This window comes from Melitaea cinxia, chromosome 1 (assembly GCF_905220565.1).
Source record: "Melitaea cinxia chromosome 1, ilMelCinx1.1, whole genome shotgun sequence".
NCBI lineage: Eukaryota > Metazoa > Arthropoda > Insecta > Lepidoptera > Nymphalidae > Melitaea > Melitaea cinxia.
Genome location: NC_059394.1, coordinates 19,071,846 through 19,090,923, shown reverse-complemented (window position 1 = coordinate 19,090,923; position 19,078 = coordinate 19,071,846). Strand labels below are relative to the sequence as shown.

Here is a 19,078-nt window from a genome sequence, read left to right as displayed (position 1 = left end):
CACTGTTTATCTTATTTATACATATAGGCAGATCACTCAATTTAGAATGGCAGTAAATTTGAAGATCATCTGCATACAAGTGGTAGAGAGAAGATATTTGGAGGGGAGATATTTTTATATTGGGAAGGGGAGACAACACGCCACCCTGCGGCACGCCAGCGTTTACGATTGACCAGTCAGAGTATGCATCCTGGACACGCAACCGCTGCCGACGTCCGTAAAGGTAAGTATGAAACCAATCAATTACTGATGGAGATATGTTAAGAGAGCATAATACAGCCAACAATAAATCAAAATCTACTGTACTAAACGCGTTGCTAAAGTCGAGCAATGTCAACACCGTAATATTTTGATTATACATTGCAAGTCTAATGTCGTCGGAGATTTTGACGAGAGCAGTAGCCGTACTATGACCCTTACGGAAACCGGACTGGTAAGGGTTTAGGAGATTATTTGAGGAAAGGAACAGTGATAGTTGTTCATGGACAAGACGCTCAAGAACTTTAGACAAAAAAGGAAGTATTGAAATAGGACGAAGGTCAGAAAACGCAGTAGAGTTAGGTTTTTTCGGTATAGGAATAATTTGAGCGTCTTTCCAAGAGGTAGGAAAAGTACTGGAGATAAATGATTCGTTGAAGATATGGGTTATGACGGGTAGGATAGAATCTATGATAGGGATGATCATATTACGGCTAATAGAATCGGACCCTACTGCATTTGAACTAATGGCCAATATGCTCTTCTTAACATCACATTCAGATAATTGAGAGAAAGTAAAAGGAGAAGTCGAAGAAGTTGTAAGAGCAGAAAGGCGACTAAGTGTGTTAGACTTAGTTGTATGGTCTATAGAGACAGAAGAAGTAAAGTGGTTATTTATCGCATTAAGATCAAGTGAATTTGAGGTTAATTGATGTTTGGTTTTGCCAACTCCAAGCGACTTAAGGAATTTCCAGATCTTTGCAGAGTCTGGTTCCTCTAATACAGATTTGTGAATATGGCGTCGTTGTGCATCTCTACACGCCTTGTTGCAGCGATTCCGAAACTTTCTGTATTTCTCTTTATTTGACAAACTAGGATCATATTTAAATCGAGCTTTAGCCTTGTTTTTTAGGTCCTGCAGTGCTCTTATTTCAGCCGTGAGCCATGGAGCGGGAAGGTGCTTGATACGTACCGGTTTTACAGGGGCATGTACGTCGTACAACTGGGTTAGCAAGGAATTAAAAGCGTTTAATTTTTCATCCACCGCAGACGCACTAAATACCTCAGACCAATCAATCTTTATGGCATCGTCACGTAAGCAATTCAAATCCATCCCCCCAAAACTGCGCTGCAGAAGAATTCTTGACTTAGCTTTTGGTGGTCTAATTTTATAAGAGAGATATATGAGATCATGGTAGGAAAATGCATCAGCTGAACATTGTCCATGCTTATCAACATGGTCTAAGGAAGAGACAAGAATGAGGTCAAGAAGAGAAGGAGAACAATTAGGAAAGGAATGGGTGGCTTTTAGAGGCAGGATATGTAAATTTGCAGAATTTACAATAGAGCTAAGACGTGAGGCTCTGTTATCTTGTTTAAGGAGGCAAGTGTTAAAATCACCCATCACCAGCGTGTGACTGTATTGAAGTGAGTATACTTCTAGGAGATTCTCCAAAGAAGCAAAGTAGACGACAGCAAGTGATGGGCTATAATATACACCTAAAAGGAGTTTGGTATTAGAAATAATAATTTCTAGGAAGAGGTGATCTGGACCATACCCGTTGTGGGATACGGATTTACTAATAATAGTGTAGGGAATATGCGCGCGAAGGTAGATAGCAACACCACCCCCTTGATGTCCAATACGGTCGTTTCGGATTAAATGGAAACCGGGAAGGGAATAGGAAGTTGATAGCAAACAAGGCTTAAGCCAAGATTCACTTACCATGATCGCATGAATATTTTTGTTATCAAAAGAGGAGAGAACATATCGAGATAGTGCGCAGGAATACTTTGTGCATTAATATGAACAATATTCAAGTTTTTGGGAAAGTCCTGAAGTTGGAATTCAAGTGTTTCGCTAAGGGAGGGAATGCTGTTGAAACTTAGGTCATCGCTACACACCTCGGATGATGAAGAAAATGAATGAAAGATATCGCCATCGTCACTATCCATAAAAATAAGTATAAAATAAAATTGAAGAATAAAAAAGAAAAAATAAATAAGTAAAATAAAAGTATGATTAAGTTATATGGAATAAAATAAAATACAGCTTAAAATAAATAAAAAAAAAAATTACAAAGACAAAATTAAATAATAATAATATATGTATATAAGTATATATAATAAACTATATATATAAAAAACAAAATAAATACAACAAAAAAAAAACTTTTCTTAAAATGATGTCTGTACACCCGCCAGCTTACATGATAAAAAAATGACACACATTCATGATTCACAAAACTCAGTATAAGAGAAAGAGAAATGACAGGCAATAACAATTATAATAGAAAATAAAAATTTATAAATAAATAGAAAAACAAACAGACAGAACAATAAAATCAATAAGTTATTAAATGAAAAATAAAATTTAAATAATTAGTACAATATATTAACTATACTGAGAATGATTCCAAACAAGTGACATAGACTACAAAAATTTGCTATATTGACATGTCTATGTTGTTACTTTTAAGTTTAATAGTAGAGGGTAGATGTATTGTTATTGCCTGGCATACGTTTTTGTAAATATAAATTATTAACAGATGAAAGTAAAATTAACCATTAATTTATCAACATACAATAACTATAAATGGCAAAACAATAAAAAAGAAGCTTACAGATACAGGTAAAAACTAATGACATAAAGTTGAAAATTGTAAAAGTAGAATAAAGAAGTATATAAAACGAAGAAATATAACAAAAACATATCCGCTCACAATAACTTATTTTTTTAAACCTCGCTTCGTTCGCGACGTTGTAGCCCGTTGATCGGCAGCCTTAGTCGTTGCACTATTCACCTGGACCGGAGACTTCTGTGAGCACTGATTGGGGACATCATCGAGATCCATAAGACATTCCGCCCTGTGATGCTGACCATCTGATGTTAAAATATGGATACACCCGTCACGGGTCCAACAGTTTTTGACCCCAAATCGCTGTCTCGCTTCCAAGAATACCTGGTGCCGAGTTTTCGTCAGGAATTCGGATTGCGTTATCCCTGTGCCTTTGAGTTTGGTCTTCGCGAACCATACTCTGTCACGTACAGTAGCGTCCGAAAATTTGACGACTAATGGTCTAGGCATTTTATTTGATTTGTGACCTAGTCGATACGAAGTTTTGATGCTACTGCTGGCGAAATTAGCCAGGTTAAGATGGTCTGCAACGAGGGATGTAACTTTAGCAGTAGTGTCTTCAGATGTCTCCTCGGGTAGTCCATGGAACAAAAGCATTTTGCGTCTCCTCTTCATCTCCTGACGATCCATTTCTATGCAAAGAAAGTCAACCTGACGTTGCAGTGTGTTTAATGCTGTGGCGATGAAATTCTTGAAAGCACTAAACTCAGCAGCCAAAGATGTTGTGGGTGCACTAGGACTGGATCTTTGCAAGTCCCTCTGGAACTCAGTCATTTTAGACTTGAAGAGTTCGGAGAGTGCAGTAACTGATCCTCTCATGGAATGCATTTTCGGTTTGCGGTGTTGATTTTAATTGTAATAATTTTTATAGAAGTAGTAGGTGCCAAGCAGAGGAAATAGTCAGGTACAGTTGCTGGTGGGTAGTACTTTGTTGAATTATATACAGTTCATGAAAAATAGTACTTTTAACAATTTTATATAATTATAAACTTGAGCACAGTTCAAAAGCACGTCTAGTCAGTTTTACTCCTACCGCCAAAAAAAAAAAAAAAAAAATAATGCACAGTATTATTTTTTTAATTTTGCCCTGTATTAACAGTTAGATACACAGCTAATTGACTGGTTTAAAAACTTTCTTGCAACATTGTTAATATGTTCGATGCTGTTTTGTAAAACGTAAAAGCTTGACATAAGTAAGTAAATATACGGACGACACTGTAATGTGACGGTTATCTTTTAAGACCCTCGCATAGCGAGACCTCGACCTTACTGAAGATCACAGCTAAATAATACTGTTTTCAAGCAGTATTGTGTTCCTGTTGATGAGTAAGGTGACCAGAGCTCCTGGGGGGATTGGGGATTGGGTCGGCAACGCGCTTGCGATGCTTCTGGTGTTGCAGGCGTCTATAAGCTACGGTAATCTCTTACCATCAGGTGAGCTGTATGCTTGTTTGCCGACCTAGTTGTATATTTTAAAAAAAAAACATATAACTGTATTTGTAGACAGCTATATTGAGTTTCTTTTAGAAGTAGCTATTATTCTGTTTAAATGGTTCTTCTTAGCAAAATCTAATGACTTATTCATTCAGCCTATAACTTCCCACTGCTATTAGACTTTTTTCTTCATCTATTAACGGTTTCCTACTATGAATAACAACCGACATCGATTACTTAACTCTCCGAGGCACGACGTCGAGACTCACTAGGACAGACATCCTGATCAGAAACATATTTCAGTACAAAAAAATATCAATTTCAAGCAGGAATCGAATCCACGACCACTAGCATTTAACCGCTTGGTCGCATCGCTACATCTGAATTGTAACTATGAATAAAAACTAATTCATAAAAAAATGTCAGTCGTGTCGTCTAAAGTACACTCGTTTTTTCAGGTTTGTTTTGACCAAAGGTAGGTATTTAAGTCGAAAGGTAGAATTTCAAGCTGGAAATGTAATTAAATTATCATTAGTATAAGGCTACTTATGAAATATTACTCATTACTCACATACATCTTTAAAAAAATCCAGTAAAATTGCTTTTTTTGTAAAAATGTTTTAGTTTATGAACGGCATTAATAAAACCATAAAAAGCTACAACAAAGACTCAATTAGGAAACCCACAAAGGCTTACACAATATGATAAAATTTGCGGTTATTTTGTGAAAATATCTACTGTCTTTGCCGTAACTTCGTTTATACGAATTTTGCTAAGAAAACACTTTTGAGACTTCCAGAATATCGTTCATTAAGTTTTTATGACAACATAAGCCTTAAGAATTTATATTTGAACTGACTAGGAGATACGATAAGATGGTTTTTTAGGAGAAGTTATTTTTTTAGTATTATTATTTATAAGACAACGTGGCGAAGTTATTTTTTTTTTATTTGCAACGGTACCTTTAAAATTATTACCTAAATATGTATCTGTTTTCCAATTAGACCACTGAGCCGTTTTATCTAATTCTGTTCAGTTCGATGAACATAATTATGGAAGCATCTTAGACCCTAAGAAACGAGTCTAAATCTGAGATTTAATGTGTGTAAGATCAGTGAGCCACAGAACGCTCAGCAGTTATGTATATATATTATAGGTTAGTTCAATTTAACCGACTTCCGAAAAGAAAGAGGTTCTCAATCAGACTGTAATTTTTTTATGTATATTACCTCATAACTTTTGATTGGGTGAATGGGTGGAATTTCGATGATTTTATTTTAAATCAAAAAGTGATTTGTATCATGTCACTTTTCGAGATATATCTAATAATGCGTATTTACTTGACTATTTTTTTGTCGACCTTCGTTGTAGTACACAGCATAACTTTTCACTGGGTTTACTGATTTTAATGATTCTTACTTTAATCAAAAGCTAATGCTTCTCATGTTATCTCATTTTTAAGTAATCTTTGATAATGCGTGTTTACTTGACAAAACCAAACTGATATACTCAAACGTATATAGAGTGAGAATTTAAATTCTAACAGTTCTATTATTTAGAAGATACCTTAGCAATACACAAGTAGACAAATGACGCCTATATCGCACCCTCTTAATTTAAATAAAAACTACAATTATAAAAAAAAGAAGTGTAAGAAAGTTTATAAGAAAAAAAGTGTGTGTGTCAGCTCCGACGCACGACTGTCTAAATAGGCACAAAAAAGACTAAGAAAGAGATTAATATCATATCAAATGGTAAATAAATGAATCGAATAACGTCGTAACGCCTACGTCGTCGTATCTATCGGAACTCAATAGTTTTGCAATAGATGGCGCTCAAAAACGTGACGAGATCATTCCTTCAGTAGATTTTACTCCTCATATCTTTTTTATTTCGGGGGCCTTTTATGAAAATCGATTCTTAAGGAGTACAGTTCAAAAAAAATGGTTTAGGTGAAACATAAGAAAGGAGGGGTATCGATAAGGTAAGAAAATCGGCCCCTTTAAAAAAAATTTCTTTTATATTTTTTGGTTAGTGTATGACTCATATTAAAAAAATATATAGATTATTTCGTGGAGGTCCTGTTATTTAACTTTAATTGAAGCACTCTATATATGTGTGGAATAAAAGTAGTATAAGATAAAAATATTTTTATTTCAGATATAATAACCTACGAACGAAACAACATTCATTATATGACATTATTTTTTATTAAAAATCCTATTCTAGGCCTACTCTGAATCGTCTGACCATCCACACTGCGTATCAGCAGCAGCATCTTGTATACAACTGCTGAAGTCCACAACTCGTTGTGTTCGGCGTTCGTATCTTTCATACGATAAATACCATATAACTGATGCTATGTGAGCACAACAGCCAACTACTTTGCACTGACAATACCACGCTTCTATGGTGGTGGCATTATATTGTAGCCATAGATTGTAGCCATAGATTGTATACTTTAGAAGAGATATGTCGCGACTGTATCTTAATTCTTATTATATTGTCATTTTCCCGATGCACAAAGATTGTATAAAGTCCCTCAGCATCTAAATGTTCTTTTGTGTCCCCTTTGATTTCGTGAAAAAGCCGCTTGAAGGGGCGAAACACTACGAAACACGATACGCGAATCACGAAATGCGAAAAAATTACGAAAAAGGCCTACACACTATTCACGAAAAAGTAAGAAAACTCACGAAACGCGAAAAAATTACGAAAAAATGAATAGTGTGTAGCCACCTTAACCATGTAACGCGAAACAGACGTAAAAGTCGTGAAACGCGAAAACGTTGCGAATAGTGTGTAGCAGGCTTAAACCGTTGAGAGGGTACTTGTAGAAGTATTTTATTATAAACACCGCCTACCCAGCGAACGCAATTAAGATAAAATAAACATTGATAATGTGAGTATGGAAACTTGACCTAACGTACTATAATTCAAAAAAGTTTTATTACACCATGAGCGCATTTTTTTAGCAAATCAGTTTTTTTATATATTGTGCCTTGGCTGTCGGGTAACGTGTAGACGCAACAATAAAAGTGCTAAAAAAATGCGCTCTGTATACAATGATCACGAGAATGCCCCAAAAAAGCGATTTTTCTTGAAAAACGACGTTTAGACTTCACTTTACGGTATAAGTTTCCCTAGAAAATGGGACTATATATAATCATATTTATACGCACCATTAAATATGGGTCCTCTAGTATTTAGAAAGAGACAAAATTTTGGAAAACAACAGAAGTCAGTTTTTGTCAAAATAGGGGCCGATTTTCTTAGCTTATCGATACCCCTCCTTTATTTCTTTATTTCTTCTTTATTTCAAACTCATGCATTAGCAATGAAACCACTAAAACATAGTACTCACAATCATTATGTGACAATTTTTATGTGAACTTTCAACGCTGCCATAAATCTCGCTTCCTGCAACAAAATCTTTTACACTCATTGCTCGAATGATGGGACGTCCATTTCATAAATGGCCGTTCGTCCGCATTCGTTTATTTTATACGGTCGCTCCGTATTTTTCGCCAACGCCGTCATAAAAATTGGATCCATCAATCTGTTTTGAAGTTCCACTACATAACCTCATACGGGTGCTTAAATTTGGTTTATGGTATAAATTTTTAAAGTATGCAGGGTTATTTTTAAATGTTAATGCTCCGTCATCGTACTTTTTTGTAGTTTTAGCGTTGTAATCGATGTTCTGTGTCAGGAGGTTTATGCAGCAACAAAACGCAACTTTGTAAAGCTGTTATGCGCTCACTGCCCGCGAGTTGAGATTTTTGACTAAACTTGAGGGTAGTAGCAACTAAGATGTGACACACGTGATCGCGCCGTGAACGCACGTAGTCTAGCGGCACACGACCGCCACGCGGGCTTCTATGAGCATGTGTTATCGTGAAATACAATAAACTCTTAGCAATTGCTCCAGACTTTTGAGGTGATGTGCAGAATCCAACCAGCCGATGTGCCCTAACGATAGTGGAAGTCATCATCGATTCTCTAAGGTACGGGGGTGCACTGTATTTAGTTGCTGCGTGCCTATTAACGTTTTGAACATCGATTCCATCGGCAGATGATTCCTGGTCTGACCCAAATGTAGTAAGAAGCCACCTATCGTTTTCTTTGTGGAGGTGCGTTTGCTACAGTTGAATATATAATAATTTATATATTATATAAAATCTGGATCGGCCCGACTGGGATAGTACCTTAAACTTACAGAAGATCTATTAGGATCCTCGAAAAGGGTTACAAATCCTATCTATAACAGATCATAGCTAAATAACAGAGAGCAGAGCTATTTATTCCTGTGGTGAGTAACGTGGCCAGAGTTAATGGCGAAGGGTCAGGGCTAGAGTCGGTAAAACGGTTGCGATGCTTCTGCTATAGTCGCTCACTATCACGTAAGCCGTACGCATGTTTTCAGACATAGTTTACGATGACGATTGATACAATTTTGCTATGTTTGTAAATATGTTTATCTCAAATCTTGATTTGAAAACTTGATTGAATCTTAATTTGAATCCGGTCACCAACCCGCCTGCCCAGCGTGGTAACTATGGGCAAAACACATATACGCCTATGTCCAGCAGTGGACTGCGATAGGGTGAAATGATGATGATGATGAAATCTTGATTTAAAACAGCCCAACTGGGGTAGTAGCTTGACCAGAATATCACAGCTAAATAATATTGTTTTTAAGCAGTGTTGTGTTCCTGTTGATGAGTAAAGTGACCAGAACTCCTGGGAGGAATTGGGGTAGTTGTTTGCCGACTTAGTTATATAAAAAAGCTAATTAGCACTGATCTCAAATAGTCTTGTGTCCCTGTGATGAATAAGGTGGCCAGAGCTCCTGGGGAGTGTCAGGCGTAGGGTCGCGCTTGAGTTGTATCTGGTGTTGCAGGTGACTTCAAACTTCTCATAACAATTGTTATCAAGTGTTCAATAGTCGCCCAACGGTTATGACGTAGTTCATATTAATTGTTATGATTTAGCTTAGTATATACGTGTAATAATTTCTTAAATCAATATTTAATATTCTTATTTATAATTATATATTATACGAGTATTAAATTCATTTAATATTGTAAATAAATCAATAATTAACTCTGATTTGACTCATCGGTAAAATTGTATAAAAATGGTAGACAATCATTTTAGGCATTCATTATTATTCGTTACGCTGTTCAAAAATATAGAGAGATTGTGATAATCGCCTTGGCTATTTAATTTACAAACCCACTAGTGCTTTACACAATTCAACCATCATGATTAGATTTAAAACCTTACAAAATTTAACGTATAAATTAACGAATCAAAGGATCTGATATTTCTCAGATTATAATTTAAGTTGGAACCGTTAACTAATACCAACGTTCCAACGAGATTGTCATATACATTTTCAGAGTCAAAGCACGCTCAGTTGAGGTTTGGCCCGATGAAGCGTGGACTACCTTAGATTATGTACACGATTGAAGTTGCATCAATTCTAATATTTAGACTCTGTGAAAAGCTTTAAAGTGAGTAATCTACAACGATTAGATATTTTTCTGTCTGAAAGAAAAAATATCAAAAGATATATATAATTGCAACAATGAAATTCTATTTTTAATAAATTGACGTTATCGAGCATGATTTATTTATATTATAGATTACACACACACGCACACACACACACACACACACACATATATTACATAAATATTGGTCTTTTTTGTAAAATTTGAATTTTTATGTGATACACAACATATCAGATTATTTTGTGTAAATATTAAAAAACGTATGTATATTGTTTCTTTTGTGCAACTTTGTATGTAGAGGACTCTTCCTAAACGGTTTAAGCAATTCAGACCATCACCTTAATGGAATTATTTTCTATGCTTACATAAATTGAAAAGATTTAATTTTAAATTGCACTTAACAAACAACATTTTATTTGGTTCCTAACAGTTTTAGATGGAAAAACGTTTATTTAGTTGAGTAGTAAATAATCGAATAAAATATATCAAATTTGATGTCACTTCTAATAATATTTATACTATGTGTATAAAATGCAGTAACATTATTCATCCGTATTACGTATCGAGTCTAACAGTTTAACTGAACCAAAATCCACCATTATTTTATACGGGATTCAAACAACTTAGTTAACTTTGATATCAGATTTCTGTTATACTTTTAAAGTACTTACCATTTTCAATGAATTTTGTTACGATATGTATAGAATGACGCCGCGTTGGCGCAACGGTCACAGCCATGGATTGTGCCGGTTGCGCTGGCGGTTGCAGGTTCGATTCCCGCACATGACATACATTTGTATTGACTATACAGATGTTTGCCGTGGTCTGGGTGTTTGTGCAGTCCTAGTGGGTCTCCCCACCATGCCTCGGAGAGCACGTTAAGCCGTCGGTCCTGTTATCATAAATTCCTAATAGCGATCATTACTCATAGTTGGGAAGATATCCACCAACCCGCAGTGGAGCAGCGTGGTGGATTATGGTCCGATACTTCTCCTACATGAAAAAAGAGGCCTATGCCCAACAGTGAAATGTTGCAGGCTGAATGCAAGTAAAGTACATTGGAAAATGAATATTTTAATTAATGAAAAATGCATTCTCAAACTTCAAGAATTTTTATGGAATTACTAGCTGACTCGGCAAACGGTGTGTTGCCGCTAAACGCTATTTAAAAATAGGTATTGGTGGTAGAAGGGTGAAAATTTAGGGTTGTATGTATTTTTCAACGCCAAATCATAATAAAATAAAGAATAAATAATTTATCAAAAAATAAAAAAAAAAATAGTTGTGGACTACCCTTAACATTTGGGGATGAAAAATATATGTTGTTCGATTATCAGACCTACCAAATATGCACACAAAATTTAATGTGAATCGGTCAAACCGTTTCGGAAGATTTTAACTACAAACACCGCGACACAAGAATTTTATATATTAGATACTTAGGGAATTACCCGGAAACATCGTTCCTAGAAACATTAATTATCACATAAAAGAAACAAATACCGCTTGACATGCTCTCAACAGCCTCCAACGCCTCTCAAATCGTAATACGATGTTGATTTTCTAAACGAAACTTAATAATTTACTAACGAACCGCGGAACATCTGCGAGTTATTTCCCCTCCACGATATTAATAAACTCTAAGCGAACTTAATAAAATAATTATCGAGCAATTAAGTTCGCAGTAAAACTAAGTAGATTCTCTTCTAAGTGGTTTTCAATTATGAAGCACTTTCATTTACTTCAATGAATATGATTTAAATTAAAATTTACTAAACCTACTATTAAGTTTATTGTTGTAAAGGCGAAAGTTTCCGCAACGAACAAAATTCGTAAAGAACATTGATGACAATGAAGGCTCTTTCAGTTTTGACCACATAATAATATCGCATGAGGTGTAGGTGCAGGTGTAGGTGTAGGTGCAGGTGCGGGTGTAGGTGCAGGTGTAGGTGTAGGTGCACAATTGTTGTAAAACCAAAAAAGTAAAAAAACGCAAATTAATTGAAATATTTGTATATAATCATCATGACAAACGGACTAATCAGTATTTGGTATCTAAAATATTTAATAACATAGTAAGACATGAAGAGTTTAATTTTAATGAAAAAACAAATAAGTTGACTATAAATGATAAATAGAAGACTGAAATACTTACCGAGTTCGCAAAAGGTATTACTTTGAATAGTTCGTTAAATTAGCTTGCACATTGTGTTAAGTTAAATAATAATTAATAGCAAAGAAAATGCATATTTATTTTCTATATATAACAATATTACATTTATAATATATTATATATTTACTAGCGCTAATTCAGCCGATAAACTACCACGCAGTTTGGTGGTTTAGGAAATTATAAAAGTATTTGGTACAAAATAAAGAATTTATATATTTATTCGACGTCACAGGAGACCGAAGAGCTGGCAGCTACTTCGGACAAAGAATTAGTCTAGCTATTCAAAAGGGAACGCTACCAGTATCTTCGGAACCTTGCCTAAAGGGACTCCTTTTAATAATATTTTTTAATTATTATATTATGTATATATATATATATACTTAAGGATTTTTAGTTTAAAATTATTTATCTAATTATTATTATTATTTACTTCTCAAAATACATCGTTATACAGATTTGGCAGATGCACCTAACATATAGAGAACGTCCTGTCAGTAAATGATAAAGTTTTTAGAAGTAACAGAATCAAATAAAATGAAACATCCGATATTATTTAAAAAAAAATTCGTTCCGTTCCAATGCAACATTATTTTGCTGAACAACCAGCTAAATAAACCCCCAGTAAAAACTACTCCTGCAAAAAAAATGAGATCAAATCGAATTAAATGACAGATACGAGAAATTGAAATTGACGGCTTTTTACATTCAGGCCATAGTTACGTTAACGTCAACTCGGTAAACGAACCCTCCGGTAAAAGTTACTGTCAAAACTTCAAATGACTTGACCTAACTGTTATCCGAACAATGAATTACAAAGTAGACATTTAAACTAAACTAGCCGACCCGGCAGACGTTGTTCTGCCCGGAAAACAGCTAACAAATTTGATTGCTTACACACCGATAGCAGCGCCACCTACCGGGTCCAAATGAAATAAAAGTACCCTATCTCCCAAATTGGACCAAATTACAGATGCTTACAAAATTAGATAAAAAATTAGTTCAGTGGTTTCGGAGTTACATACCGATAGCAGCGCCACCTGCCGGGTCTAATTGAAATACCCTATTTCCCAAGTTGGACCAAATTACAGATGCTTAGAAAATTTGATAAAATTGGTTCAGTAGTTTCGAAGTTTATCGCCCACATACATCGTGACACGAAATTTTTAATTAAATTAATTTAATATATAGATAAGACATAAAAGCTAATTTAACCTAAATACTTAATTTGAAATATTTTTTACAAATCTACCGAGAAATCAAGAAAGAGAAAGATTTACGAGTCTAAGAAATTACAAACTAATTACCAAATACGTATTTAAATATTTTAGAAATTTCTCCTTGAAAATGGTGAGTAAAAAACATTTTAATTTTCTATGATTTTCATTAACTTTGATTTTCTTTCGAACGAATTCATAAATTTTAATTTTATCTCAGCTCCTTGTTTTGCGCTGCGCTGCGAACTCTCCGTCTCATTTAAGACCACGTCTGTCTGATTCAATTATAATTATTTGATTGATTACCCATGGTAATATCTTAAATTGCGAAGTAATTTTGTTTACAATAAAGTTGTATTTGTTGGTCTATATTGAAACATAATAGGTCGGAGAATAAGTCTTTTCGTATTTTCTAGTAAATAATTGCAATAAAAACTTTTTGGTTGTATTGTTTGTAACTGGCTTGTTTTGATACCATGAAAAGTTGACATTTTGAAAATGAAATTAAAAAGAAAAAAAGTATACCGCCGCTTTTCATTCGTTTTTCTGTCTGCCAAAATTGGTGAATCCAACGAAGAATTTCGGTGTTTAGTAGTGTAAAGTTAACATCAAGAGAGGACTATCAAAACTACTTGTCATGGCTTTAGATTAAGAACCGTCATTTTGAAGTTATATAGGTTAGGATTTTTTTTTTTTTCGTAACACAATGTCAAAAACAAAAATACGTGAATCGATTAAAAACCTCGCAATGATCCATCACTGTATATAGTGAAATGTAGGAACAGTAACATTACGTTACTGTTTTCAAACAATAGGTAAATTTAACGATGTATGTTTAAATTTTAATGGCCATCAACGAAAACGTTTGTGTTACTGATCCATTGACATGGTTAGTAGTGATCCAGCTTTAGGCGTTATGTTTGTGGGTTCAGTGATCAAATTCGGCTAGTCTTTAGATTAAGACCCATTATTTTGAAGTTAGATAGGTTAGGGTTATTTTTTGTAACGAAATTATGTCGATATACGGTCTAATTTTGAGCTTAGATAATTTGACGGGTCTTAATCTAAAGACTTACCATCAAATTCTAAATATGCAACTTACTTGCCCTCATCTATACTAATATTATAAAGAGGAAAGATTTGTTTGTTTGTTCGCAATGAATAAGCTCCGAAACTACTGAACCGATTTGAAAAATTCTTTCACTGTTGGGAAGCTACACCATCTGCGGGTAACATGGGCTATATTATATTTTCAAAAAAAATAGGGCGAAAATTTATTCGAAATTTTTGTTAAATACCCGTGCGAAGCCGGGGCGGGATTCTAGTGATTCAGTAAAAAATAATGAAATTAATTATTACACAAATATTATTTATTAAATTATCGTCGTGTATACATCATTATCATGTCAAAGACCAAGTCATCTGAGTTTTACAGTTGACTCCGTTATTTGTCGGTTAGTTGTTGGACCCGGTTTATATCCAATTTTCTCATGTCTTCGCGGCCTTCTTTTTCAATTTTAAGGTTACGTAGTAATGAGCTGTACTTACTACTGCTTCATTTTTTCTCATGGCTCTGAAGGGAAGGACACGTTGTATAAGTCGGCCGTTATCTAAAACACAGGAATTAAGTTGCCTATCTTCGGGACGAACTACCGTATTTTTAAAGTAAAACGATTTATTTATTTTAATATTTCTGTCATAACAAACAATCCAATTTGCATTCATTAACTGCTGACCCAGCTGGGTTGCCACTATCGTCGTATATACATAATTGTATTTGCTCGCAAAACGAAAAAAAAATCGACTTCAATTACATCGACAAGTAATACAAAATAAGTAGACGAAAAAATAGTCAAATAAATACGAATTATAATAAAAATAAATACGAAGTACAATTCAATTAAAATGGGACCACATGACAAGTACCATCTTTCAATTTAAAAAAAGTAATCATTTAAATTGGTCTACCACGTAAAAAATCTTGAGGTAACACACATAAAAATTACCATCGAATTGAGTACCAACTTCTTTTTTGAAGTCCATTAAAAAAAAAAACAAATATTGCTGAGAAAACTCCGCATATGAGCTAATCATCTTGTTTACTGAAAATGTATGTATCTACAGTGTGTTCCGGTACCGGGACTGGGTTTCAGAAGAGGTTCGTACCGCTGCGTCTGTCGACGTGGTTTCTACTTCCCCAACACGACGGCTGAGAATAGATTTTACAACGGTAGCGATATTGAAGAGGAGTATGAGAAGAATTTATTAGTAAGTCTACTTATTTATACCTATTTTACATTCCTAGTAAATATAAGAAACGTTATACCATACCATGATCGCATGAAAGTTTAGTTTGAAAAATTATGATGACTGAGTTGTTACGTACTCTCCGAATCACGGTGGGGAGACTTGTAATAATACACACGAAAATTTTACTACTATATTTTCAAACGTAACCAGAACCACAACGAACTTCAAAAAACTTCAAAAAAATCATTTTATAAACATAAATATACACATACATTTGTAGTACTTCCAAGTTGACCAAGTTGAATAATCAAATTCTGTCATTTCTTATGTCATTAAATACATTTTCACTTATTCAGCCAACAAATTTACGGCGCACATTAAACATTTGTTAACACTTCCTCGTTTTATTTACACGGCACTAAATCTTCAGCGGAACTTCAGCTAATTGACGCTATAAATACTTCTATTAGGGCAATTAATGGCATCGAAAGCTATAAACTAAAAATTCTAAAGCCCTCGCAAATGTTTCTAAATTAACCGTGTTGATATTACTCGTGTTTTAATTAACTTCTTTGTTTATTGTTATACTTAGTGCCAGTTTCATCGAGTCTAGATAATGTTTAACCTACTGGTTACTAGTATAATTTAAAATCATGTGGTATAATTGTGTTTGCTAGCAAACGAAAATAAACCGACTTCGATTACATAGACAAGTAAAACGATGTAGACGAAAAAAATTAACAAACGCACCAGTTACTACAACGATTTTTGAAGATTCCCCTTGGTATATCTGGGATGCCATCATCAGATCTTACTACCCTTGAAATATGTCCTTTCCAACAAAAAAAGAATCAGCAAAATCGGTTCATAAACGACGAAGTTATTCGCGAACACACAAAAAAATATATAACCCTCCTCCTTTTTGAAGGCTGTTAAAAATAGGCCAGGACCCTGTTTCACTATAATAAACTATAACACGTACATTCACTATTGCGCATAAAAATTTGACATTAATCAATTGATATTCGATGGTAAAAGAAAATACATAATAATCTGTCGGTTACCGTCATCTATCAAATAGCTTTAACGCAAGCAAAGAAATAGGCCCTTAATTTACGAAATGTATATTCTATTTACTATTTACTTTATTTCTATTAATTTAATTTATTATTTATTTGTTTATGTTGGTTAAAGAAAATTCGGTGAACAGAAATTTTGTTTAGAAATTATTTATTTTCAATTAGCCTTTATAAATGCTTTCAAATTGATTTGTTATCTTTTAAATTCTGTTTAATAAGTAGACTGGAATATTATTTATAAGAAGTATTCATAAATATATAATTATAATTTTATTAATTACTTTTGCCCATATCAAACGTTTCTAAAATATATGTCTCAATGGCACAAATAAACTCTTTTTCCTCTTGTGTTTGAATTATGATAATGTTAAGTTTTAATTTTATAAGTATGAATATGGAAGAGATACCCTGACATAGGCAATAAATAAAAATAATTATAATAAATATCTACACATTACACACACGGTCGTCTGTTCCTAAAGTAAGCAACTTATGGTTGTATTATAGGTAACAGCCGACTGGTATAGCTACATTTTTTCCATAATCATACTTATAAAACATAAATATATAAACAAATATTTATATTACACCCAGACTCGGGGTGGGAATCGAACCTAACGTGTGTCTATGTTGTAGATATTTATTTATTTAAGTGTAACAAAGGAAAAAAAATAATTAGGCTCGTTAAGTTCAAGATGTTTACTTATTATTTTTTGTTGGTTTTTTAAATAGAATCAACCCAGTCTGTATTCGTTGGGGGCTGCCTTCGAATGTCTACCGTGTGCTGAAGGCTGTGAGGCCTGTATCGACGGATCACCATGCGTCGCTGCCCTGAACTGGGTTGTAAGGACGACCATTTTCGCGTTGGCCTGTTTCGTCATATCCTGTCTTCCTTTTATCGTATACTTCACTATTAAATATGGACATATAAGGGTAAGTACCTAATAGAGTATTCTTTGAAATAATTAAAAAAATCCACATTTATATTTTAGAAATTATATACAAGCTTTAGCCTTATCTATCTATTAGCCTTATTCTAAGTAATCTATTTTTTTTTATAATTAAATTATTATTATTATTTAATTATATTTATTATTGTTTATTTATTTTAAAATTATTTTTATCTTGCTACAAAATTTTATCGATACAAATATAAAATTGGAGTGTCTGTTTGTAGTATTAAAATAACCACTTTTTACTAAATTCATATGTATGTATACACGGTACCCAATTATACCAAAATAATAATTTTTATAGTTTCTGTCTGTCTGTTTATGCCGGCTTATCTCTGAAACGGCTGGACCGATTTTGACGTGACTTTCACTGGTAGATAGCTAATGTAATAAAGAGTTACTTAGGCTACTTTAATTTTAGTTTTTCTTTTGTTATAACTGCGCACTGAACAACAACACGAAGTTGCGGGCACAGCTAGTATCGTATAAACTGTGTAATGACGTTTATATGTCAATAGTAAAAGTTTTAAGAAAAAAGTTTACGTCATTCTTTTTAGCACATTTAAATAAAAGCTTGTTTTTTTAAGTTTTTTTTTACTTTTTAGTTATCGCTGGACATGTTTCTCAGTCTGTTATTCTCAACAAGTCCTTTCATTGCTACCCATATTGTAAGAAAGCGTAACAAATTAGCCCGCCGTCATTAGAAGTCCGCCATATTGGTTTTGAAGTGACGTTTCTTTATTTTTCCATTAACAGGTAGTTCGTGCTGCTAGTCCAGCTCTCCTGAGGGTTATAGTTCTTGGAGCTCTCCTCATTTACTCCACAACCCTGGTTATGTATGGAAGACCAACTGTGTTCACATGCACAGCAAGGGTTTGGCTCCGCGAAGTTGGGTTCTGTCTGACGTACGGAGCGCTAATGCTGAAGACGTGGAGGTAAATATTAGTTTAGCCTATAAATATTAACTACTCAATAATTTTCTACTAACTAATTTTCACTAATCATCTTTAAAAAATTGTCCTATTTTTAACCGACTTCAGAAAAGCAGGAGATTTCTTATATATGTTGCAGTCAAAACTCTTAACCAGTCAAAAGCACTATTGACTAGCAAAATCAGTCAAAAGTACTTTTGACCGTTTGCTTTAGTCAATAATACTTTTGACTAAAATAACAGTTAAAAGTACTTTTGCCCAATGGAGCTGGTTAAAAGTACTTTTGACTAAATGATTCCGTCAAAAGTGGTTTTGACTGGTTGTATCAGTCAAAAATCTTAAAAAGTTAAGGTGGTCCATAAAAATAACGACAAACGCACATATAAACTTTTATATTACTCATTATTAGTGGAGAACGTGCTGATATTAGAACAAAAATGAGTGACTAAGAAAAGAAAGAAGGCTTTTTGCAAAGAATTTTAGCGATGGAAGATATGAAAGATAGTCATTTCAATGTGATGACAAAAGAAAAATTTAAAAAGTTTGCAATGGATGTGGAAGACGCGAAATTTAATGAAAAGGAAACACCATTACAGTACAGTAGGCTACAACGCTTTAACACATTGAAGTTTGTGGTATAAAAAAATTAGTTACAAACACAGAACCTGTCAAACATTTTTGCCGGCT

The 19,078-nt window shown here is 33.9% G+C and overlaps 1 protein-coding gene across 1 annotated transcript in view; it reads left to right on the top strand.

Moving 5' to 3' along the window:
* Positions 1-19,078, top strand: part of LOC123654626 (probable G-protein coupled receptor 158) — an 84,575-nt gene that overhangs the window by 51,712 nt on the left and 13,785 nt on the right. Inside the window, exons 5-7 of the mRNA XM_045590524.1 lie at positions 15,302-15,445; positions 17,239-17,439; positions 18,216-18,394. Coding sequence (XP_045446480.1) covers positions 15,302-15,445; positions 17,239-17,439; positions 18,216-18,394 — 524 coding nt within the window. The remainder of the gene's footprint in view (positions 1-15,301; positions 15,446-17,238; positions 17,440-18,215; positions 18,395-19,078) is intronic.